This window comes from Ursus americanus, chromosome 4 (genome assembly GCF_024610735.1).
Source record: "Ursus americanus isolate L20-20 chromosome 4, mUrsAme1.1.p, whole genome shotgun sequence".
Classification (NCBI taxonomy): Eukaryota; Metazoa; Chordata; class Mammalia; order Carnivora; family Ursidae; genus Ursus; species Ursus americanus.
In genome coordinates, this window is record NC_142130.1 from 30,423,380 (window position 1) to 30,449,281 (window position 25,902).

General features: G+C 37.4%; 2 protein-coding genes across 4 annotated transcripts in view; both read right to left on the bottom strand.

Moving 5' to 3' along the window:
- Nucleotides 1-1,964, bottom strand: part of XXYLT1 (xyloside xylosyltransferase 1) — a 166,146-nt gene extending 164,182 nt beyond the window's left edge. Inside the window, exon 1 of the mRNA XM_045812493.2 lies at nt 1,359-1,964. Coding sequence (XP_045668449.2) covers nt 1,359-1,859 — 501 coding nt within the window. The 5' untranslated portion in view covers nt 1,860-1,964. The remainder of the gene's footprint in view (nt 1-1,358) is intronic.
- A 4,818-nt stretch (nt 1,965-6,782) lies between these two features.
- The window catches only part of ACAP2 (ArfGAP with coiled-coil, ankyrin repeat and PH domains 2), a 140,472-nt gene continuing 121,352 nt past the window's right edge, over nt 6,783-25,902 (bottom strand). Inside the window, exons 17-25 of one of the 3 annotated variants that reach the window (XM_087861523.1) lie at nt 25,796-25,887; nt 23,824-24,008; nt 23,318-23,422; nt 22,845-22,937; nt 21,643-21,830; nt 21,137-21,246; nt 19,472-19,582; nt 16,926-16,987; nt 6,783-11,276 (exon numbers count right to left, since the gene is read on the bottom strand). In XM_087861523.1, the coding sequence (XP_087717649.1) occupies nt 11,176-11,276; nt 16,926-16,987; nt 19,472-19,582; nt 21,137-21,246; nt 21,643-21,830; nt 22,845-22,937; nt 23,318-23,422; nt 23,824-24,008; nt 25,796-25,887 (1,047 nt within the window). In that variant the 3' untranslated portion in view covers nt 6,783-11,175. The remainder of the gene's footprint in view (nt 11,277-16,925; nt 16,988-19,471; nt 19,583-21,136; nt 21,247-21,642; nt 21,831-22,844; nt 22,938-23,317; nt 23,423-23,823; nt 24,009-25,795; nt 25,888-25,902) is intronic. The other 2 variants (XM_045812732.2, XM_045812733.2) reach the window with 2 other exon arrangements.

A 25,902-nucleotide genomic window follows, 5' to 3' on the forward strand; every position in this document is an offset into this window, starting at 1 on the left:
TCAAGGACCTGGATTCTTGGCCTCCTGTGGCATGAGGTCCAGGCCCGCATGCCCTACCCTGACAATGGTGGGTGCTCTGGACAGGCTCATTTGTTCTGGGCAGGAGACAGAGCTTGTGTGCTATGGGGAGCAGCAGGAATGGAAAGCTGTGGAAGGCTGGGCACAGACTGTCCCCAAGTCGAGGGACATTCCGGGGAAGGTGAAAGTTAAGTAAAGAGTGGCCAAGGGCCCAGGAGGGAAGGAAGGACATCCTAGGCAGAGAGTACAACCTGGGTAAAGGCATATTCGGCATAGTCAAGGTCTAAGGTGCACATAGGAGGATGAGAAGCAAGGCTGGAGAGAAGGGGCCAGGCCCACAACACAGACAGCCCTCCTAGAAGTTGAGACTTGAGCTGCCACAGATCCCTGAACCCTGCAGGATCCTGGCAGCAGCTCCCCTTGTCACTCACTGGGCACAGACACATGGAACATTCTCTTACCTTACTGCCCCCTCCCCCACCATCAGTCTCCATCCTTTAAGATCACCTACTAGTCCTATCCAAAAATTAGAACCTGATCCCCTCTGTGCAACTATTAGGTCAATATGAGGCTAACAACTTGACTGAAGCAATTAACACTAAGCCAGGAACCTAATCTCTGACAAGCAGAGCCAGGAGATCATGGGAGATGATGGAGAGAGGTGGGAGCTGAGCTGCCAGAGACACTTTGGTCCAGCCTGGGACAAAGTGGCTAGCTCTGCTGTGCTCTCGCCAGATCATATCTGCACCTCTTAGAGCTTTTGCTTCCTCCCTCGGAGGAACCAGTGGCTTCTCTAAATGGGTTCGTGACCCTTGAGAATAGGAAAGAAGGCACAGAGAGGGGATAAGGTGGTTCACACTGTCTGGGTTTGGGCTTAGGCAGTTCTGACTGAAATATGAGAGATGTCACTGCAACTTCAGTTCACGCGACCTCACTAAGACCCTGTCCAGCACACTCTGCATTGGACGACTACTGCCTTCAGATGACCTGTTCCAACCTCAAAAGTCAAAGATTGAGGAGAATAAAAAGTGCGGACTGTGAAGGCAGTGCTGAATCCTGCAAGGCCAGCAGAGTGGGAGCGAGCCAATTATCAGGGGAAGGGGGACTTAACTAGGGGGAGAGGGGTGGGGAACGGGTTAGGGTGGGCAGTCGACACCAGGCAGCACTCCCTTGCATCCGCCTAGTGCTTCTGGCTCCTGGACACGCCCCCCCCCCCGCTCTACCCCCAGCTTACGGGCGAACCCACATTTAGGGCAAAGCTGGGGCAATGTGGGGGGAAGGGGCGACGGACGTATGGGGTGGGCCATCCGCCGGGAGCCCACAGCCGCAGCCCCGCTCACCTTGCACTTGAAGCCGGCGGCGGGCGGCAACAGCTCTCGCAGCAGGGCCTTGGCCACCTCGCGGCTGGCCTCCTCGCTCACGAAGTGCAGGTTAAGCACCTCGTGCGCCTCGAACTTAGCGAGGCGCAGCAGGGAGCGGAGCGCGACGCGGGCTTTGGCCTGCAGCGCGGCGTTGTGTTCCGCCTTGGTGAACATCATCAGCAGGTGATAGTCCACCGGCCCGGGCCCGCCGCCCTCCAGGCTCTTGGCCTTGGCGCCCGGGGCCGGTGCCACCGAGCCCCGCGCCACCTCCGGCGCGGGCGGCGTGGGCACGGCGGGGGCCCCAGCGCGGGCCTCCTTCAGCCTCTTGGTGGCGCTGGAGAAGGTCTCCCGGCCCGAGCCGAGGTAGTAGAAAGCACAGACGGCCAGCGCCGCGGCCAGCAGCAGCGCGCAGTAGTGGGAGCGCACAGCGCCCAGGCGCGCCATGGCCCAAGCGCATGCGGGCCCGCCTCGCCGACCCATGCACCACGGGCCGGCGGACAGAGCAGCCGAGGAGCGGCGGTGGAGACCAGCACCCCGGCAGCCACTTAGTGGCCCAGGCGGCGGGCAGCGGCCATGGCGGGGGCGGTGCCGCGCTGCCCGGAGCCAGTCCGCGGGCGCTGATGCTCGGAGAGGCGGGGCCAGGGCCGCCCGGCAGCCGCTGGGTCCTAGATTTAGAAGAATTCAAGACGGGAAGGATCCAGCGGCGGGTGAGAACTCAGACTTCGAGAAAGCCAGCGAGGCTGTAAGGTCTGTTAAAACTCGCCGTCCTAAATGTCCAGCCCCAGACGCTAGAAATCGAAGCTGAGCCTTGAAAAGGTATAGAGGAGCCCCAACGCGGGACCTTCGGTTAGCAAAAACACTAAACTGGACGTACAAAAAGGGAAAATTTTTCTCTATATACCTTTCTCCCCCCAAACGTTTGGAGGCTTGAAGTCCTCTCTCCCCGCCGACTCCCTTCACACCTGGGAAACTAGCTGGGGCTAGGGAATTTAACTAACAAGCTCCTTCTCCATTCACGGTAAACGAAGAATGCCAGCTAAGGGGGAAATGGCCTGCCCAGCCCACTGGCACCTGAGGCCATGTAAAGGATGTGGCCAGCAGGGGGACCCCTCTGCCCACGACTTGGGGATACTTTCCAGAGCCCCAGGGGAGTAACGCTAGAGACTCTTTTCTCTTTTTTTAACAGAGGAACACTTGAAAAGAGCCTTAAGGAGCAACCCTCTTGGGTCCCCTCCCTCCTTGGGAGCTTTGTACTACCACTTTGCTATCGCTCAATAAACCTTGCTTTGCTGCCCAAAAAATAAAAAATTTTTTAAAATTTTAAAAATAAAAGAGCCTTTAGGTGTACCAAGTCGTTTTCAAAATTTTAACTGAGGCACACTGAGGTAATTGGACCAAGGTCACACGGTTGGTGTCAACCTTAGACAGTTGGACACTTGACAACTACATAATAACTCATTAACTTCAGTCTTCTAAGTACTGATGATACTATTATAGCATTTAAACACATACAAATGATCTGCATGCTTGAAGGACACAGAGGTGAAAATGAATAGGCCAAGGCACAAATTATCACTTAGCAGTTTATTGTGCCATGCCATTATTGGTCAAAGTACCCAGAACCACAATTCATCTCATTTTTAACTCTCATTCTTTTCAGTTGGACTAACAGTTTTCTGAAAAAAAAAACATTGGACTTTTGAAGTGGGCTGAGCAACAAGTTCAATACATACTAATTACCTTGAGTGTGGGGGGGGAGGGGGTAACCCAATAGCTGAATTAACTCACTTGAGTGATAGGCTCTTACTTTAATTCATTTAATACTCACAACCTTAAGAAGTAGAGGTATTATTTGCACTTTACAATTGAGGAAATTGAGATTTAGAGCATTATATTGCCCAAACCTAGTTGGCTAGTAATAGAGCCAGATCTCACCCCAAGTCTTATTGCTTCCAACACCCAAGCTTTTAGTCAAGATTCGCACTGAAAGCAATAATTCGAGCCCTGAGTAGTGTGTGTTCTACCACAACCTTCAGCAGACATTGGTTACAAGAGCAAGCTCTCCAAGTCAATCTAGCGTGACAAATTATTAGACTTCAGACAGTTTCCTTAACCTGAGCTGCAATTACACCCATCTGGAAAACAGGGGTAATATTGGTACCTACGCCTCACAGAGGATTATAATACATAAAAAGCAGAACTGTGCCTAACACTTAGCAAACAATATAAAAGGATAAATATCCAACAAGGACCAAAATATAGAGCATAGCTTTTCTAGGGTAATTACAAATACCAAACTACAAATCTCCGTTAAGACTTTATTATATGCTCCACAGAACCCCACAGCAGTGCGCTACAGCTATATTATTACATTCTAATTGTTGTTCACTAACAAGGGAAAAATGATTCTGGAATTGCATCCCTCGCCTTCACCATCAATAATGTGGTTTTTCCTTCTGTCACGTATTCTAAAATTTATTCAGTTATTTTATTTTTCAGACCTTTACAAGATCACCACTCCTGGAACTTATGGATAAAAAATGAATAACAAGATAATTTAAATTTTACGTAGAAAGGAAAATACTTGAGACTACTCTTATCTCCATGTTAAGTTTTCTTCATTCCCAGTTCTTTGACCATAAAGAAAAATTAATGCTGCAGCTTCCTGAAATACATTGCTGGCTGGAAACTAAAACAGGAGTTGAATAACAGTGGCTAGTCATTTATTCAATAGGTAACAAGTGACTACTGCCTATCAAGCACTACTGTGTGCTTGAAACAGAAATCTCTGCCCTCATACAGCTTATATTCCTGCAGGGGAAAATAAACAAGAAAAGGTATGTAGTGTGTCAGATGGTGACATGTGCTGTTTCCTCAGCTCAAAGTAGATTTAGCTGAGTGTATAACATGGCTAAATAGACAAAGAACTTTGGTAAGCACAGTAATTCTTAGAGTTCTAACTTTGGTCAAGTTCTCAGACTTGTGACCAGAGATTAGAGGTCATTGGTTTTTCCATCCGTAATGTTGAATAGATTATCAGATTTTTTTCATATTGACTAATACCCAGTGTTGTCAAGGATACAGAGAGACACTTTCCTCTACAGCAGATGGAGGGAGGGTACTTTTCTGGAGGGCACTCTGGCAATCTTCTCAGCCCCTAAGAGAACTCTCAGTTCTCTCCTATCCTGGTGGATGTTTCTCCCTGAGACGGTGGTTCTCAGATTTTGGTTGGCATTGGAAGCACCTGGGGAGCTTGGTGAAAACACAAAGAATCAGGCCCTATGCATCTTCAATGAGCCTGGGCCTCAATAGTCAATCTTTTACAGACCAAAGTTTGTAAAGCACTGCCTTAGATCTTCGCACTGCCAACCTCACCTTCTGCACCAAACCTTGACTTGGATGTCACTGCCTTGATGACTGGTCTCTAAACACCAACCCATCCGGTGTCCAGGTGAAGCACTATCCTCCAACAATCCCATGAGGGCCACCTATAAACTATTCAGTCCCATCTTCCTCCACTCCTAGAAGGCAAGATATCAAGAAAATCGGAAGTACATATACCTTTTTTTTTTTTTACCATAATAACCCCAATACCTGACTCATTGAATGAGCCTCAAAAATATATCCACCCATTGTGAATCAGGGTTTTTACTTCTAGGAATTCATCCTGAGGAAATAATTAAGAACGTATGCAAACGTTCAGCCATAAGGATAGAGCAGAGCCAGATTTATGATGGCAAGAAATGAGAATCAAACGTTCATCAATGAAGTGGTTAAACAAAAATGATGATGCTGTCATTAAAAGTGATGTATTCACAAACGGCAAGTGGAAACATTTCAAAATAAATGGAGGAAGAACTTACAGATTTAGAGACTCAAGAGACCTACTAGCCAACTTCAATGAATGGAACTTCTATGAATTCTAATTTGAAGATTCTATTTTTAAAAAGCACACTTGATATAATCGGGACAATTTAAATACTGACTATATAGTTTTATAGTTTAAGGAAATATTGTGATTGGCTTTTTTCTTTTAGAGATACATACTCAATGATTTGTTAGTGAAATCTCAGATTTGATTCAAAATAAAATCTGGGGAAGAGAAAAAAATGGGTAGGAGTATTGGTAACACAATGTTAGCCATGAGCTACTAGCTATTGAAATTATTCTATTTTATGTTAGAAATTTTCCATAATAAAGGCTTTTTAAAATCCTCCCCAAAGTGATGTACAACACTTAAAGACTTACAAATCCGTTCCCCACTTACTAAGTTCAGGAGGCAGATAACAGAACAGTATGATCCCATTGAATACCAACAAAAATACACCCACCCAAAGTTCTAGAAAGATATATAACAAGAAGCTAAGTTTCCCCCTCAATACTATTCGACAGAATTTCCTACAATGATGGACATGTTCTACAGTCTGTCCTGTTCAAAACAGTAGTCACTAGGCACATGTGGCTGAGTTCTTAAAATGTAGCAGGGTGACAGAAGAATCCAACTCTTTTGTCTAATTTTAATTAATTTCAGTAGCCAGAGGTGGCTAGTAGAGACCATATTGGAAGCACAGGCAGATGATGGAATTATGGATGATTATCTTTTTTACTTATTGTTAAACATTTTTCTACAATGAAAAAGCACTGTTTTGCAACAGGTTATTTTCATTTAAAAAATATACTGACTATTGGTGTGGGTTCTCTTCATAGAACTGTTCTGAAAATGAAATGAAGTGGAATGAAGCAAGTCACATAGAAAAAGTTTGTGTCTGCTTTTAATTAACTTACAAGGCAAAGGCAGGTGATTCACTTCCAGGTCTGTTCTTTCAACCCTCCATTCCTTCTATCTCAATTCATATAAAAACACGTTCCTATTTGTTTACTAAAAGGACTGAGTGTGAATGTGTTGCCTAGATGGGCAACTTCAACAGATGTCAATCATAATGGAAAATAATTAGAGCTAGCCCTCACCCCCACAAAAAAAAAAAAGCCTTTGTCATTTTTAGCTAATACATGCATACAGCTCTGTGATCAGGAAGAAAATATTTAAAAGATCAAAATGGATTTCCTTTTTTTTTTTTTTTAAGATTTATGTATTTGACAGAGAGACAGCCAGCAAGAGAGGGAACACAGGCAGGGGGAGTGGGAGAGGAAGAAGCAGACTCCCAGTGGAGGAGCCTGATGTGGGGCTCGATCCCAGGACTCTGGGATCACGCCCTGAGTGGAAGGCAGACGCTTAACGACTGAGCCACCCAGGCGCCCCCAAAATGGGTTTCCTGATTGAAGCAATCAGCAAATAGGATCAACTGGATCAATGTGACAGAGTTGGAAAGGAATAGAAGACCTTAAACATGACGGTTCTTAACAGGTATGTCTGCAGTTGCAGTTCACAATAAAGTACAAGGCTGAGCATAAAAGAATTATGCCAGAGGTGAGATTTTTATTGACTTATTATCATAATTTTTCAGCATACAAAGTATTTAATCAAGAATAATATTTACAATTCTTACATAATGTACATTTTAGAATAACTATAAAGATAATGTATTTTGCTCCATTTACAATGACAAACTACAATAAAACTACATTCATTAATTAGATACAAATCCTCTACATACTAATAAAAAGTAAATGGAGTGTTGGTTATACATTCTTTAAAATATGCCTTTTCACAGGTAGCAAGAAATATTACATGTAATAAGTGTTTATGACTGGAATGATCCAGAAATTCCACAAAACACAAGTAAACACATATAGAAAAGTAGCTCATCATTTCCAAAAATTACCCTTCAGTCTTTGTGTAAAATAAGTTGTGCCAGAAATCCTTATAATGTAGCAAGCTTTCCCTGTTTAAAATTAACACTCAAGGCAGGGGGTTGTTGAGGAAAAATAAGAAAATCTAAAACATAAGACAGTGAGAAGACCAATGCAGAGAATAGATTATTTAATCACACCTTATTTCCCTCCCCTTATTATTTCATTTTAAGTGGATAAATTTATGTAATTGGGAAAGGATGTCTACAAAACCATGTTTATATAAACATGTCAGGATTAGGCCAAACTGAATCTAAGCCTCTTTTAGTTACCTTTCATTTGGAAGTATCAAGAATTTGATAAGTATGGAAAATTAAAATCACCTTACCATGTTTTGCTTTCATTAATGTTTGTTATTACAAAAATAGAATATTTCCTACAATTTAATATCTTCAAATCCTAATCTATTCCTTCAAGGTAATTTTACATCCAGGTTCTCCAGAATATTTGGAGTCTTTGTTATGAACACAAGGAAAGCTGGCAATCATTATCAGATTTTGCTCCTTTACAATGATTTCAAAACATTTCATGATACAAGTCAAGTGCCTCTGACTAGTTGTCAGTCAGACAGGGGTTCCGGTGTCAGCTACACCACCAACCAGCAAATCAATGACTCCCTCTATAAAACCAGAGGAGAAGCCCAGGATCAAAGAAGAGAAATGTTGGCCTTCTTAGATTCACATCGCAGAAGTCCTACTGTCAGAATCCAGTGAGACAGAGTAATCTCAAAGTACACTATGAGCAGAAGAGTACACAAAAGTATGTTGTTATAGTTTCACCCATGTTTTACCCACTCATTTTATTTGTGAGCAGTTCTGAATAAAAAAAGGGTAGTAACTACTAGTCAGTGCTCTTTCCACTATATCATGCAGGTGGAAGTCATTCTGGACATAATGATTCTATTAAAATACATCATTTTTCCTGCTCCTGTCCATGATCGAAAGTGCTATCAAACAGAAAAGTTAATATGACAACATAAGAGTGCTATGGGAATGTGTTCTTATTCAAAATGAGTAGTAAATCTAGACTGAAATACAATTTGGTTTATTGTCACCATACCTTACATGTGTAAAATTATATTTTTTTAAATACTGCGTAACACATCACAAACTTAAGTTGTCCAGGCTGCTAAGGTATAATTTTTTTTTTCAAAATGTACTCATGAAGAACCTAAGTACATATTCCAAATTAAATTATATGTTTTGGAAAGTAAACATCAAAGCTCATTAAAATCTACAGTGAAGACCAGTAAAACTTAGGTACACACTGTAATGTACTGAATCCCTGGAAATTTCTGAATCTCTAAGGATTGTACCAAAGGTAATTTTTAAAAACTTTAGAAATCTTAAGCATAAAAGTGTTACAAGGCAATACTGCAAATAACTACTCAATTACCTTTAATCTAGTTCTAGCGGGAGACTGCATTTTATGAGCTCTTCATAGCACTGCTACTCTTATTGTGATGTTAGGCTAGCTTTTCAGTTACGGTGCTAGCGACAATAAGCTAATAGAATACTGATAAGGGATCAGAACTAATATACGCAGGTCACAAAGGGCAATCACACTGACTTATGAAGCCCAGAAGTATGATTAACATTGTTTACACTGTAACTTCTCATGACGCACTGAGAATCCTTCACAGCATAATAAAACTCAGATTTGTTACACACTGTATAAAAGCTATTATTTGACACAGCTAAATTCACCTTGGTAAGAGCCAATCTACTTTGTAACTACTTACAACTATTAATTTACTTTAAAGCCTTGCTGTATTTAGTGCATCATTTCTGCCAAATTTCATCCAAATTGGGTCTCGGCATATTCAAGAAATCAAGCCACAGGAATGTATTTTTGTATTGCCAGGCTCCCTATACTGTTAAAGATTTAGTTTCTCTGAAGATATTCAGAGCCATTATCATCTTCAAATACATCTCTAACCATTAAATTTAAGACACGAATTACTACCACATTAACAAAACTCATGACTCAAGCCACAGGAGGTAAGAGTGTCATATGGAATTGCCTTCACAACCGGAGACCCCAGAGATGATCTGAAGCACCAATGGCTGGATCCAGACGCAAAACTGTTCAAGCTTCCTCAGATAAAGGTTAGGAGCTTCGGAAGCGAAGCTACGACTAACGCGAATAGGCACTACAAAGGGAAAGTGAGCTGCTCTTTTTCTTTCTGTTCATTCTTAACATATTTCCTTATTCTTGAACTTTCTGGACAACTTCAAAGCACACTCTAATAAAAAATGTTACAGACCAGACTTGTGCAAAGCCAGATGATCTGTGACTCTGAGGTGAGAAACAGGGAAGATTTAATATTCCTGTTACTGCCGCAGTTAAAATACAGGCTTTGGAAGTTAACATCTTCTTAGAAATAACTCATAAATACATTTTATCCTTATCTAATGTACAGTGATTATAACTAAATAAGCAGTATATGCACACAATTTGGCCAAGTATGGAAACTTTTCTGTGACATGAGTTAACTTCAGTCTAATTCCTGTTTAGACAAATCCTGATTTGACAGCAATCAACTTATAAAACTCTAGTTACTGGAGGGAGGGATTTTAGAAAATTTTATTATCTACCAAATTAAATATAATTTTTCTAACTTACTTGGTAACGCAAATTTTAAAAACTCATATTTAGAAACTTAGTATCAATGTCACTTAGACGTAACTTATAAAAGAAGATTAAACTTGTTGACAATATTAGAAACCGTAAGGCAAATTACTTAATTATTTTGTACTCCTGACAAGATATGTCAATCAAAGATGGAATCAGACAAATTTAGAGCATTTAAGTGTAAGTTAGTAGATCCATGTTTTGGAATTCAAGGATCAGTGTTTCATATAACCAACTACTAAAGATATATAGATGGTAAAATTAAAAATACTATACACACTGCGTACAAAGTACACAGGACAGATGTTGAAAAAATTAAAAAGCAATTTATCATTACATATTTTAGTATAAACTAAGAAAAACATGAGTTTTTCTTTTACAGAAATTTTCTTTCACTCAGTGCAACAGCAAAATTATCTTGAAAAGGAGAAATGTCAAATATAAAAATGCTCTACATTATTTTATAAATCAACTTATCCTTTCAAAGTTACAATGTGATAAAAGCATAATTTTTCAACATTCAAGTAACCTTTGAAACACAGTTTTATTACATCAATAAATTTATCAAGGTTTTAGGAAACCAACCCAACAATGAAGGACTACAACTTCTATAAGTAAGGATTCTTTTGGTTATTTAAAACAAAAAATTGTTAAGGGCTTCTTTTTGCTTCATAAAATGGAATAAATCTAAAAGACTGAGCTATGTCTACTTGTACAGCCATTACATGTATGTTAAAGTACAGGCCAATAACCAGACATCTAAGGAGTATCACTACATTTACGAGCAAATGGAAGAAACATATTCTCTAGCTCTGAGAATTAAATTACATATTGTGTGTACGACAGCTAGGATACCAGAAGACAAAACAAAACAGAACAAATTTTGGACCACCAAAAATCATTAGGGAAGCTAAAGAAAAGACATATTCTTCAGGCAGGCAGGACAGCTGGCTCTCACTTTGATGCAGACATGCTTGACTGAATGATCCTGGGCATGATGCATAGAAAAAAAAAATCAATGCTACCACCCACTGGCAAAAAGAGATTTTGTCTAAACTCTTAGCATATTATAACCTAGAGATGGCCTAAGTCTAGATTTAACTTTATAAAAAATACCCTTTAAACAGACTTTTTTTTTTTAATAAAAGGGGTCCTAAAGTAGGTTCCTCTCCCAACTACTAGAGCTCTATGTTTCTAATTTATAAAAATTATCAATGAATGGGTACCTTTTTTCCAAACCACTCAATACCTACTAAAATTAAGTAGAATTAAAGCAGTAAAAATTTGTGAGATTTCAGATGCACACATTAGGGGATCATTCAATTTAATATTTTCCCCTTCTTAAAAAAACTCAGAATTTCTGTGAATCTTGCTGGAAACGATTTAGTTTCTCTGGATTATTGGATGCCATTTGGGAAAAATCACGAAAAATATCCTGGTAGGTTTCATCACCTGCATGAAAGTAAAATAAAGACACTTTTAAAATGTATACAATGAAAGTATTAATAAACAACATTCATTTTTATGGCTAATAACTATATTATAATTAATCATATTCAAATTTTGCTCAGATGAGCATTTTTGGAAGAAAAAAGACTAACATATATAAATGCTGGAACAGCATATAGTGAAAGAAAAAAAGCTATACCTGAAAAAAGCACCTCAGATGCAGCCACAGAGGAAAGCTCAGAGTTAGAAAAGAGCAAAGATGCAAGTGTTTTAAAGCAATGTAAAGAAATACATTTATTTACACAGAAATAAAAGTCATTCTAAATGAGGTGTAGTAAACAAGGCATTCTTTAAATATTTCCCTTGATCAATTCCAAAAGAAAAGACCAACAACAAATACTAATGCTTCTGATGGATGCAAGTTATTAATAAGACAAACCAATAATCACGTGAGAAAAAAGCCTATTTTAATATTATCACAACTTGTAGTTAAAAGGCATTTTAATTTAAATAGCATGTGAAAAAGAAATTCTTTACTCAAACTTTGATGCTTAATTAAAATTAATGCACTTAATCCACTGCTTACTGAGGTTATAAAATAATAGAGCCTAGAAAATGACTATATCCAGTCAGGATCATATTTAGTCAGAAGTTTTTCATTTACTGTAGGTCATATGAGCAAAAGTGCTATGACAAAAGGGGAACAGATACCAAAGATGTCTGTTAAATTAAAGTAATACACATATCTACATACATATAAATATGCTTGTAGAGAAGGAGATTATAGATATTTATACTACAGCTGACTGAATACTGTTTTTCTTGCCATGAGAAACTAAATATATGAATACATAAAGATTAATTCCTCAGATAAAGGATTTGTATAAAGTAAAATCTTATTTTCAAGAGGCATCTTTCATCATGAATACTTCCTGTTAAACATTAGCTTTACACAGAAGCTTAGCATAGCTCTGTTTTCAAAATCTAAACCATCAAATACTGTTTTAAATGATTACTGCTGCAACAAGGTTTTATAATTATTTCCCATAAGATATCTTGCATCCATCTTATTACAAACTCATTGCTATAGCTATTAATAGTGCAGTAAGTTTTGTCAGCTTTTAATAAGCGAGATTTTTGAGGCAATAGGTGTCATACCAAAAGCTAGAGAATCGGAAAAAAGTTGGGGGAGGGGGATAAAGATCTAGTAAAAAGGTCTAACAGCATAACCCAAAATTTTCAATAAAAAATTTTAATACTTTCAATATTTAGTCACTTTTAGTATTTAGTCTATATAAAAAGCAAGTTATTAAAATCTCTATATAGTTTTCATTTAGTCCTGGAAATTTTCTCATGACCTGAATCAATCAGTCTACTTTAAAAAGGAAAAATACAGTAAGAAGAAAATCTTAATAGGTTGGCTAAGAGTAGCATCTAACTCATATTATGTTATTAAAACAATAAAAATAAAATTTGATATACCGGAACAACTGTTAGGACAATCCAATTACACCCATGATTTCTTAAAAGTTAAACACTCACATTAAAAGACAAGCTACAAGTCTATTCCCATTTTTAGCCATTCTAAAAGATATAAAATAAACTGAGGAGAGACCAACATTAAACATCAATTAACAAACCATACAAAATATTTAAAAATTCTTATTCTTAGATGTTGAATTAAAATATTTAAAATATTTATTGTAAACATTATAAATATTTTTAAAATACTATTTAAACTTGAGAGTCTGGAATTTTACTTTCCAAGGAAGTGTAAAGTGCAGATTATAATACAAAAATAACACACTGATTTTACCATTCAACACCAGAAGTAACTTAAAAGGCACACATTATACATTCAAGAAGAAATAGGAAGAAGGATCTAGCAGACGCTAATGCTAAATAGTTTACAGATAGCACCAGATGAGCATTCTTCAGTATTACAACAGTACAATGGCAATATATGGCTTCTACTATTAGCAATGCATATTCTGTATAACAAACTGTGGGGGGTTTTCTCTTTTTGTGGTTTTCCAGCTTTTGCTCTTAAATCATCTAGTACCTATTACACAAGTACATTTTAGCAGAACCATTGTACCATGCAAAACAAATAAGATCTTTTATTCACTGAATTAAATGCTTCCTTGAAGGAAAGTGTCGGTGCTACACTAATCATTGGTTTCACGAATACATTTTAAGAGTGAATACAATACAAAAGGAAGTCTCACCTTCACACACACACACAACTTCCTGTTAACGTTCAGTTTCTAACAAAACATTAATTAATAGACTATCAATAAAATACCTTTCTTAGGCCTCAAACTGTATTATCAAAAACCAAACATTACAATAACAATAGTGACTAAGATATTTAATATAGTTAACATAAATTGAACTTTAATGTGATTCTTTAAAATTTAAGTATAATTTTAATCATTTAGAATTTTTCCCAAGGCAAATATAACTTGTCTACACTAGAATACATAAACAATAACCCAGATTATGCTGCCCTGGAAAGTTCATAGAAGTACATTTAACAGTTTATTACAAATGGTAAGCAACTAATCACCGAATATTTGTAATGCTGAGTTGTATCCTTTAAATTACTTAATCACATTCTATTTCTCTCCCACTAGCTAACTTTTCTATGTGCCCAGACAGTTCTGAATTTTTACAATGTGGACTGCTTTATGTCCACTGAGAGTTTAAAATAGTTTTTGATTTTTGGTATTCAGAACACCCATTGCAACAGCAATTATGATGATCCAAGGTTTTGTTGATTCTGCTCTTGAAATGCACTCCCCTCAAAGAGATGGCAGCATGTGAGACACCCCCCCACCCCCGCTGTGACCAAGTAATGATCCCACCCTTTCTGGGTTGATTACAGCTTCCTTCTGAAAACTGATCAGTGATCAACCTTTGCTCGCAACACATTCACATAACCAGTAGTGGTTCACTAATGCAATAATTTTCAACTGGCTGAGAAACTCTGCCAAAAATCAAGAGGAGTCATAGAGCCAGAGACTGTGGGAACCACCAAAGTGGTTTCCAGCAATTGAGAGCAGGGTGTGATATTTCACTCACTCACCCAGTCCTCTTAAGAGTTGTAGGAACTGATAAAGAGGGATACATCTTTCCTTCAGGAAATGTGTGCTCTTATAGTGCCTTGCAAAAAAAACAGGGAGTTTCAGGTTCTTAGGGTTGTAGATAGAAGGTTCAGAAGTGGGGTTTCTCAGAAATATGTCCATGATTCCCCAAGATTATATCTGAGACTTATAAATGATAGGGCTCTTCATGATCAAAATACTGAAAATACCTGCATTTTAAAATTACCCACAATTCTGAGTTATTGCTAGGCAACAAAAAAAGGATCTAGATAAAACAATCAACCAAAATTAATGAGAGAAAAAGAACAGTGACAAGTGGAGGAAAGAAAGACCTACTGCCTGAGCAAACATTTCTGCTCCCCGAAGACTCAAGAAGGAAAGGAAAAGTAGCCAGAGAGCAACTGCTGTGCCATTTCACCAGGTCACCTGTATAAGTACATAAAATTGTTCTGCTTTACATATGAGACCCCCCAAATGCGTTACAAATCTAACTATTATCAAGATTATCCTCTCATTTTATTCTGATACACCATTTCCAGAATTCTGATCTATTTTTAACCTCTAAACTTAGATTTGAGAGTGATAGAAAAAAATATTTGTTTTTTTTTTTAAGTGAGGCTTTTCTTGTTCAAATTTTCAGTGAAATAAATTGGAAAAATTCATTTTTCTATTGAGGAAAGGAAGGCGTATACTCACAAACTTCTACATAAAACAACAGTAAAAGAGACATTTGAGCACCCCTAAAGGGTGGCAGCAGAAGCCCAAGCAATTTGGGTGGAACTAGAAGTTGCAAGAACATGGAGCCCCTGTCCTTTCAAGCTTCCCAACTCCAAAGGAAAGTTGGCCACTGACCTTATGACTAATCAGTTGGGTGTAACTTCATAAGCAAATAGCTCAAGGAAAGAACAGCTAACCAAACATTTAAGTTTTAAAATTTCAGGAATAAGAATTATTTAACTTAAAGTCTTTAAGTTCACTCTTACCTCACAAATATCAGGTCATATCCTTCAAATAATTTTTATTTTTAAAGTGCTTAAACTACAAAGGCCTCAAAAATGGCCTAGTAATACTCTCACTTAAGTATATCTGTTACAAAATTATAACTTATTTAAAATCTATTCAAGTTTAAAACAAATGGGTGAAATTCAGAATTAACGCTGACACTTCACCCTTAATCAGCACTCTTACATCTTGGTAAACCATGAGTCAGTAGTACTGTTTGATCCATAGGATTAAAGTGGGACACCCTAGATTAGAAGTATCTAGCTAAAGTGCCTTTATTCTCAAAGTTCTTACTTGTTCCCTATTAAACTAGACCAACAATAAGTAGTAAATATACTCCTCTGAGAAAAGAATGGCCCCATATTTATATTAATTATATATTAATCCAGTTAAAATAAAAGTTAATGGCTGAAGCTAGCATAAAATACCGAAATTTCAAAACATATTTAAACAGAATAGATGATATTACCAAGCCACTTCAAAAACAATACATTAATACTCATTTAAAAAAACCAAATATACTTATTGAAACTAATATTCTCAATTATTTTGGTCATGAATTTCTGAAATTTTTTACTAATACGTATATGAATTTAAAACAAAGTAGTAATTCATATACTCAAATTCATGAAACTGGAGACCCAATTATTACTCTTCTCTTTGTGAAGAATGTCTAATTAGGATGTGTTCATCAAAGAAAGGAATCTGATTAGCAACATTTCTTCCTTTTCCTGACATCTTGACTCAAAGGTGAAAATTACTCAAAATGAGACGTGAGCTGATCCGGAGTTGAGGTTTCTCTAACAAGTCTACTCTGCCATCAGGTTCATAAAATACTGCTCTAAATACTTACATTTATCCAACAGATACTGTATGATTGCTGGGGGCAAAAAAGTGAGACCTTTTCTCTATACCTTTTAAACTAACTCCACTCCCATTATGGACTTCTTAAACTACTAGTAAATTTTATTTTTAAACCTACAACTTATTTTTAGATCAGAGTACAGAACTCTTCATTCAGTAACCTTTTTCTAGGTATTTTCCATACTGACTTTTTATATGCCAAACACATGGTGATTTGTTTTTTTTCCCTGAACACAATTTATAGAAATTCCCTGAATAACAAAATGAAAACAACTCTGTTATATTCACTTGACAGCTAAAGAGAATTCCAAAATGAAAATGACTATTGTGCTGCTGTAAGGGTATAAAGATAGGTTATCATTCCATTCGCATCACTGGAATGTATATGGAAGACATCTGTACAGCAGATAAAGAAGTCAGCAGCCAGAGTTGAACACAGCAAGTAAATGTGTACTGTAGTAGGAACAGTTACGGAGTTTTAAAGGCTCGGGAATTAGCCACTCTCAAGAATTCAGTAGGTACAATACATAACAACTCACAATTTACAAGTAAGTTATAAAATCTCTAGAGTATTAAGTCAGTTCGCTAAAGAACTATGAATCTTCCAGTTGTAAACTAATAAATTCCTGAATGCATTTCTTATACTGCATCTCAGTATGGTTATTAGTAGAATATTGACCTGGCTGTCCATAAAGTCCTTCTGATTCCCGCATCTCTTCATTCATTCTTGCTAAACGTAACCTAAAATTAAAGGAAAGGATTTTTAGATGAAGTATGTAGTATAAATATTCATTAACTAGTGAATTGTATAAACAGGTAAAAACATACACTGATATAATTTTTTTCTTTTCCCAGTATTTGCCACTAAAATAGATGCAGATTTAGTTTTAAGTTTTCTTTATACAATCCTCATGAGAGAAGACAATAAAAGATTTATTTTTTTCTCTTTAAAAATTTTATTTTTAAGTACATCTCTATGCCCAACATGGGGCTCAAGCTCACAACCCCAAGATCAAGAGTTGCATGCTCTACTGACTGAGCCAGCCAGGAGCCCTGACAATAAAGGATTTCTAACAAGTCCATTGCAGCTCTGTTTAAGCAGGACCCTTGCAGCATGTCCAATAGCTTACTTCCTCCAGACTCCAGAGACTACCTAGCTTTGACAGCAAACTGCCACACTTTAACCGCCAACTGCTGAAAGAACTGCTTCTACAGTATGGAATGGCATATCGTACCATATAAGTTCATTCTGGTTCACCCTGAGGGGAGGTAGTTCCAGACATGTATATCGCATGTGTTAGTCTGAATAGTGGAAATACATTCTGGTGTATTAAATGACCACAGGTTACCAAGATTTCCCCAAGGTTACCATTTGGTTATACATTCTTTTTTGGGCTATTCATCCTGGCAGCAGGAAGACACATAGCAGTGGATTAAGAAGACAAGAATTTCCTCCCATTTTCTTACTAACTTTAAGCAACATTTTGAAAGGGGCAAATGTTGCCCTTGGTGCACCTCTCCCACTTTGTACTATTTGTGCTATTTGCCTGTGCTTTCGGCCACCAAAAACTCACTGCCCAATGAGAGCTCCATCACCCTCTACTGACATGCACTCTCAGGCACCTGCAGCATCTGACATGAGCTTTCCCTCTTTTCAGAATACCACCATTCCATTCCCTTCCATCTCCTCACAACCACTGCGTGAGTTAATAGTGCCTTAAGTCAGTCCTCTTTGATATTTGAACTTTTCAGAGGACACTTATTTTCAAAAATTATTGAGTGAAACTGAAGTCCTCACACAAAGTAAAGTGAGAAAATTTAGACAATTTGGGAACAGATATTTTTGAGGAAAAGGGGGCATTATTTTTTTAAAGACTTATTTATTTATTAGAGAAAGAGAGCGAGCATGAGGGGGAGGCAGAGGGAGAGAGAAACTTTATCAGACTCCCCACTGAGCTCAGAGCCCAATGTGGGGCCTGAGATTATGACCTGGCCAAAACCAAGAGTCAGACACTTAACTGACTATGCCACCCAGGGGCCCCAAAAGGGGCCATTAATATAAGAATTTCTTTCTCTATTCTATCCCTATCTTTTCTTTAATAACTTAACTTTATCCAATGGTGAATCTATAATGATTTAAAAGTTCTAAATTTTCCTACAATAGCCTTCAAAATTGTAATAACCTCTCCAGTGGGGAAAGGACATTGAGTGCAGAGAAAGCATGTTTTACTGTGTGTCTTAATTCGGCAGGGGCCAGGGAGGAGGGATATATGACAAGGCAAGACTTCTCAGCGGCAGCTCAGTTGTTTAAGGCAGTCGGGAGAGTTTCTCTTTGTAAGTGACTGAGATTCAGTAGTGTGAATGGAACTCCCTCTACCCATGTAACAGGGGATTGACAATTCTGGCCTTCTCTCAACCCAGAATAGAATGAGTAAGTGACTTCATACAACGTACTTCCTACGTAACAATAAGGTGTAGGTGACGATCACATTTCTAGGTTCCGGTGTAAACAAACAATTTTGATCTAAGATGAAAATCAAATTAAGATCTCAAAGCTCTTTAACAGATCATATTCAATCATGTTCACACATTAAAAAACTATTTTTATCTTACAATAGAATATTCATGTGAATAATTCCTTAAAAAAATAAGCACAAACAGATCCTGAGTATCACTGCCCAAAGGCGATGCAACCGCAAAAGTGACTTAACACCAATGCACCTGTCCCCCCACTTATAATCCTCTAACTCTTCAGGTAGAATAAATGAGATTCTTGAGTAGAATAACGGCCTGTTACTGTACCACTCCAACCCCTGCCCTAGTACTGTAGTGAGAATTAAAGAATCCATTTTAGAGAAGCCATTGGTTTTGTGTTCTTACCAGTCAGGCAGTATAAAAGAAGTGGCTAAGAACATGGGTTTTAGAGCCAAAATTCTTTGTTTCAAATCCCCATTCCACCAGTCACCAGTTTCTCAAATTATCTGTGGCACAGCTTCCTTATAAAAGGAGGCTAATAACAATAATATCTTCCTCATAGGGTTGTTATGAGAACCTAATAAGGTCATGTGTGTAAAGCGCTTAATCTGTATAATGTGTCTAGAGAGGTTCATGGCACAATAAACAATCGATCAAGTTTATAGTTCATACCAATGCATGAAACTATGTTAAAAACCTGTACAAGTAATAAATTGTATGAGAAATAATCAAGAAAAAAAAAAAACTTACAAGGTCACGATATCAGCATTGGCTGCTTCCACAGCGATAGTCAAAGGGTCTTTCCCTTCTTCATCAGTGGCATGTTGATTGGCACCTCGTTTTAGAAATAAACATACCTGCCTGTTTAAGGAAACAGCATTTTTGAGACATTGCCAATAAGGAAAAAAAAATAGTATTCACCTTAAAAAAATAAAAAGCACTATCTTAAAGAAATAACATTTTCATTGGGAAATTCTTGACTCATTCTACAGCTATTTACTGAACACTGGCTGTAATATAAATATTTACCATAATCAGCATTTTACAAATCTCAAGATTACATTTTAACTTGGTGCTATGTAGCAAAGTGGGATGTATAAATTATGGTCCCTACCCTCAAATAGTATCAGAAAAAGATGTACACATATATCCATAAACTTAAAACAGAAATCACTCAAGGTCATTATTTGGGAAAGATGGAATCTGAGGCAATGTTAACATCATATCAACAATAATTCAACAGCAAAGAGTGGAAGGTAATCCTCCCACTGGACTCCACAAATATTCATAACTTGAAGAAACTGACAAAAATGAAAAAATAGGATAAAATGAGTAAATGGAGTCTATGAAGTAAAATAGGAAGAGTGGTTAAGAAGAAAATACAAAAAAATGAATTAAATACGAACATTTTTAAGTTATAATAAAGTTTTTATGATGAAGTTATTGAATTCCATCTCTTTGCTGACAAAAGTAAGCTTTGATAAAAATAGAAAATGTTTTTAAAAAAATATAAGATGCTTTAAATAAACTTAAAAAAGAACAGTGTCTTGCTTGTTGGGGTAATAAGAATTGGATATCCTGAGATATTTTATTTAAAAACAATCATCTATGACACAGACTTTTCATTTAAGGTCAACATTTTGACTTCATTTGTACCTGCTATTAGAAAATCCATTTTTATGGCTTTATTGTTCTGTGAGTCTAAATATTGCTTCAGACACCTCAACAGCAATAGCACAGACTAAGAATTTATTTTTTTTAATGATTTTTTATTATATTATGTTAGTCACCATACAGTACATCCCCGGTTTCTGATGTAAAGCTCGATGATTCGTTAGTTGTGTATAACACCCAGTGCACCATGCAATACGTGCCCTCCTTACTACCCATCACCAGCCTATCCCATTTCCCCACCCCCCTCCCCTCTGAAGCCCTCAGTTTGTTTCTCAGAGTCCATAGTCTCTCATGCTTCATTCCCCCTTCTGATTACCCCCCCTTTAAAATTAGACTTTAGCTATCCTGTGGGAAAACTCAAACGTCCAAAATTACAAAACTCTCCCCAAATGTGTGTGCTACACACACAATGTATGTGAACACCATAAATACAAACACAGACTTAGTTATCTGACAAAAGCACCATAATTTCAGTAACAGTTTTAAATACTAGAACTGATCTATATAAATGGCACGTAAAGTTCAAAACAGGCTTTGCAACTTTCTTATCTGAAAAGTAACAGTAGCTTTTTTCTGCATGAGATTTTTAAAATTTCAAATTCCATCATGACAATAAAAGTCATAGGAAAGTATCATTTTATAAACTCTTCCCAATGGCCTTCGCCTGAGAAAAAGCAAAACATCATTTCAAAATAATTTTTCAAATAAAATCTACTTAAATATGAAAGCACGACAGTTTACCCTGTGTGTCCCAAGACAGTGGCATGGTGCAGTGGGCCGCGCCCCTGCACATCTCTCTGGTTCACATTAGCACCATTCTGGAGGAGAAACTCGCAGGTCACCAAAGAACCCTTAGAGGAAAACAGAAAAAAACAATGTACAAAAAAGCAAACAATAACATTATTTCTATTAAAAACAGGCATTTACTCTGATAGCCTTTCTGTTTCCTTTTCCCCAAAAGAGAAAATACTCCCCAGTAAGAGCAGAAAAATGATAAATTATATTATTTTCTTCCCAAGAATGACTTCAATAGGGATTTAATTTGCAGTTTGTGATCTAGCAAAAGACACTACATTCATCACCAGAATTCTCTTCCAGTGAGAAAAAAAAATTGAACTTACATAATCAAAGTATGCTCAGAAATCACTACCAGCTCTCAAACCCACCTCTTAAAGCAAAAAATAATGCTAAAGTTATGTTCACAATGAATTATAATTTTTTATGTTTTACAATGTATGAATCCATACCCCTAATACGGCCTGAATAAGTGGTGTTGCTTTATTTTCCTCTGAATTAGCCCAGTTCACATCTGCACCATGAGCCAAAGCCTCAGCCATTTTAGGAAGATTTTTCTCATACGAAGCCCTATAAAGCTGGAGTCCTGGGTTAAAATGCTTAGAGTCGAGAAACACAGAAGAATCTTGCCTTTCTCCCTCTGAAAAGCAAACACAAAGACATCGATAAAAATGAGCATGACGGGCGAGAATGGGAAGGTGTCGTTTCTTAGGTACAGGAAACTTTTCTTAGTTGTTGTAAGGCGAAGAGAGCTCTGTGGCTGGATAGTGGTGACAACAGCAAAAGGATCAATGCCACACAACTGTCCATTTAAAAATAGTGACGATGGTAAATTTTCTGTTATGTATACCTTACCACAATTCAAAAAATAAAAATGAACTCTTAGAATGTACCACAATGTAAAAGATGTAAAAGAAACTGCTAATTTAACAAAATGAACGAATGGGTGATTTTCATAAAAATATGTTATTTCCAACAGACTGATCACGCCCCAAACAAACTTCTTCTCTTATAAAGACGCCGAATGGTATGCTAGACCTTTGTTGTCCTGCCAGGATTCAATGGGAAGTTAATTACCCTGTACTAGATTAAAATTAGGTATATTCCTATAGGCCTGGATTTAAGGACTTACAAGAGCTGGTAAAAAATTCCTGAAGAATTTTACTACCAGACCAAGCCTCACTTTATTCCTAGGATGGTCCAATACCACCACAATTTACAGTATAAATAACTGAAGTAATTCAAAAAAATGCTCACTACCCTGGGCATTCTGCAAGGTCAAAATCATGGAAATCAGGGAGGAGAGAATATAGGGAGAAAGCACAGGTCAGAAGAAAAATATAATGCAGAGGGAGTTGCTAATCTCTTTCTCCTGATAAAGCAGCCATAAAAAAAGAGAAAGAGTAATAAGACATGGTTCATGTGGATTAAAAAGTATCCTTAGCGACTGACTAGGCACGTTTAGCACGTATCATGAGGCTTAGAAGAATGTACAGCTAGAAGAGACTTTCAAATATGAAAAGAAATAGCTGCTTTCTCATTTTACAACACCTTCTAAAAGGCTAAGCTCTTTCTTTAGAATTTATTTAATCAAGACTAAGCACAAAGCACATGCAAACAATACCAGTTAACATTGAATTTCACCAAAACTCACCGGGCTCGTATAAACTATTGGCAGACACTGTGGAGGGTAAAGATTCTCTTCCATCATCAGAGCTCTGCTGGATTCCACTATCATTACTTTTGACTGTTTTAAAGAAAAATCAGCTAGTGATTAAAGTTCATGCCATTCAGAAAACAATCTACCACAAGCAACAAGGTTTTAAAACGAGCTCTGATACGTCAACATGAACTTGGCCACCACCACATTTAACACAATTTTAATCCTTTCAAACATGTAGCTTATCAAAATATGAATCAATCACAAAGCCTGAAAATAGACTTATCTTCAGAATCGCAACACATCTCATTATCCCGTAATATGGCAGGCGTGGTGAAGAGCTTAATTTATTGTATGACTGCAAGTAATGTGTAATTCTAAGACAATGGGTAACATCTAGAGAAATGGCCACACCGCACAATGACCACTGGCACAGACTTGGAATGCTCCACAAGAGTAGTACTTACTACTACGTAGTTTTGAAGAAGTATCAAAGTAGGAGAAGAGTGAATCTAGCTCATCAGGACAGAACAGAGACTCCCGCCTGGCCTCGTCGCTATTTACAGCAACCACTGGGGACATGCAAGTTAGCAAAGCACAAAGCAGGCCATAAGAAGGGAAAAGGGCAGGAAAAAACGTTACTGGGAAAAATTTAGGAGGAAAAAAATAGGAAGGATATTAGGTGGTTAATCAGATATTTAGGGCTTGTTGCCATGATAGATTTATAATTCCCATCTCCCCTTGCATTTTAAGCAGTTTTATTCTTTAGAATATACACATTACCAAGAAATGTGAATTACCAAGACACTATTTAACTGTTTTAAAGCCACAGAAATCCAATTGTTCCTGAGAATATGTAGAAGGAAACAGGTCTTGAGCATTTAGATAATCTACAATGGCTACTAATTCAGAGGTTAAGAAAGTGACTCAGTTTAAGACAATATTTCTATACACAACAAATAAGCTATAATACCTGAACTTTGGGGAGGTACTCTGACTTGGTCACCTGGCCCAAGTTTAGAAATGCTCAGCCTCTTTTCTTCACAACTTTTGGAGACAATCCTTTTTTCCTGCTCAGGAGGTGATGATGATATAGAATATTTATCCACAAATTTTCTTTCCACATATTTTGCTTTGATATATGCCTCTTTCTCCTGTCTGGTATACATAAAAATGTCATGATGTTCTGCTTAATCTCTTAGTATGGCTAATACTGAAAAGAAGCCATTACATACCAAATATTTCCCAAAAAGTCACTAAATGTATTACTAGTTAAAACTAAATTTGTGATATTATGCAACATATTTCCCTTCCACATATTTAATAAACTATGATCTCATGTTCAAATGAAATACAAGTAGCAAACTAACTGAACAATCACAAGAATTAACACGGCACTCTTATTCTCTTAATTTCTGGGCTCATTCATTTCTATACATATTCCCTTGTGCTTTTTACAAAATGGAAAACATTACCAAGAAAACTACAAAAATTTATAGAAATTAATTTCATTTTATTCCAATAGATAGCATCAAGAGATGAATTATCACTATTGTCAGTCATAATTTTTCCTAAGACAACTACTTTAAAACAACATAGCACTACTAATTAAAGGGGAAGAAAAAATGTCACATTTTAAACTTTTCTGATACAATCATAAAATGCCAAGTCTGTTCTATACTTTTTCTTACTTATATCCTTTTAAAATAGCTAAATCTTTGGCTAAAATAGATATTTCAAGGTCTGAAAGAACTTGGCCACGCTTTACAAATAATCTCACTTAAGTGATATTAGCGCAGACAGCAATAACTTTAAAATAATATTGATTATACATAGGGAAGCCTGTGTGGCTCAGTCGGTTGAACATCTGCCTTTGGCTCAGGTCATGATCCTGGGGTCCTGGGATCCAAGCCAGTGTCAGGTTTCCTGCTCAGCGGGGAGCCTGATTCTTCTTCTCCCTCTGCCCCTACCCGCGCCCCCCCCCCACCCCCCATCCCCCCTTGGGCATTCTCTCTCTCACCCTTGAATAAATAAATAAAAACTTTCAAAAAAATATTGATTATACATAAAGATTTAGTCGAACATAAAATCCCAACACAGGATTATGGCAAGTAAAATTTTAATGCTAAAAGTAAGGAATCATAAAGACTAAAAGCAACATCAACAACAAAAATTAATTATGTACCTTGAGGGCACTCTTAGCTGCTTCATTCACTGAGCCTCCATATACAGAATTGGAAGTATAATTTCAAACAGCAATTAAGTACTCTCCCCTACCAGAAGCTACCCTTTCATCTTCAATTCTTTAACATCATAATGCCATGTATAAAGTACATGATTAACAGATATATATATTTTTTCTTTTTGGGGGGAGAGAGAGAAAGAGCACGAGCATGGTAGGAGGGCAGTAAGAGGAAGAGAATCTTAAGCAGGCTCCATGCCTAGTGCAGAGCCAGAACCAGGGCTTGATCCCTGACCCCTGAGACCATGACCTGAGCCGAAATCAAGAGCTGGACACTCAACTGACTGAGCCACCCAGGGACCCCTTAACAGATATTTACTGAATGAAGTCAAACAATGTAAAACTATTCATTCATTGTTGATAATAGAAAATTGATCCTTAGAGACATTAATGAACAAATTATCTCTTTATAAAGGCCTGCCAATAACAGAAGTGGTCTACTTTATCTGCTAAGAGCTTTTACATTCTATGTAAAGACTTTTAATATTTAAGATTCTCATCTGGAGCCTACAGTTGATTACCTAATCAATAAAAAATAATTATCTAATACCTACCCAAGAAATAGATAGCCATATTTTAACAGTCTCTTCTAAACAGTCTGTCTCAATATTACATATCAATTATAGTGAAATAAAATCATAGCTATATTCCTGCTCACAAAAAAAAAAAAAAAAGTAATACATGGAGACAACTGAAATAATACCTTTGTCCTGGTTGTGGTTTCTTTATTCCCATTTTTTCCACTTTAGCTTCATAAACTCGATTTATAACATCATTTCCCAACTCACACATAAGCTGTTTTGGCAGGAA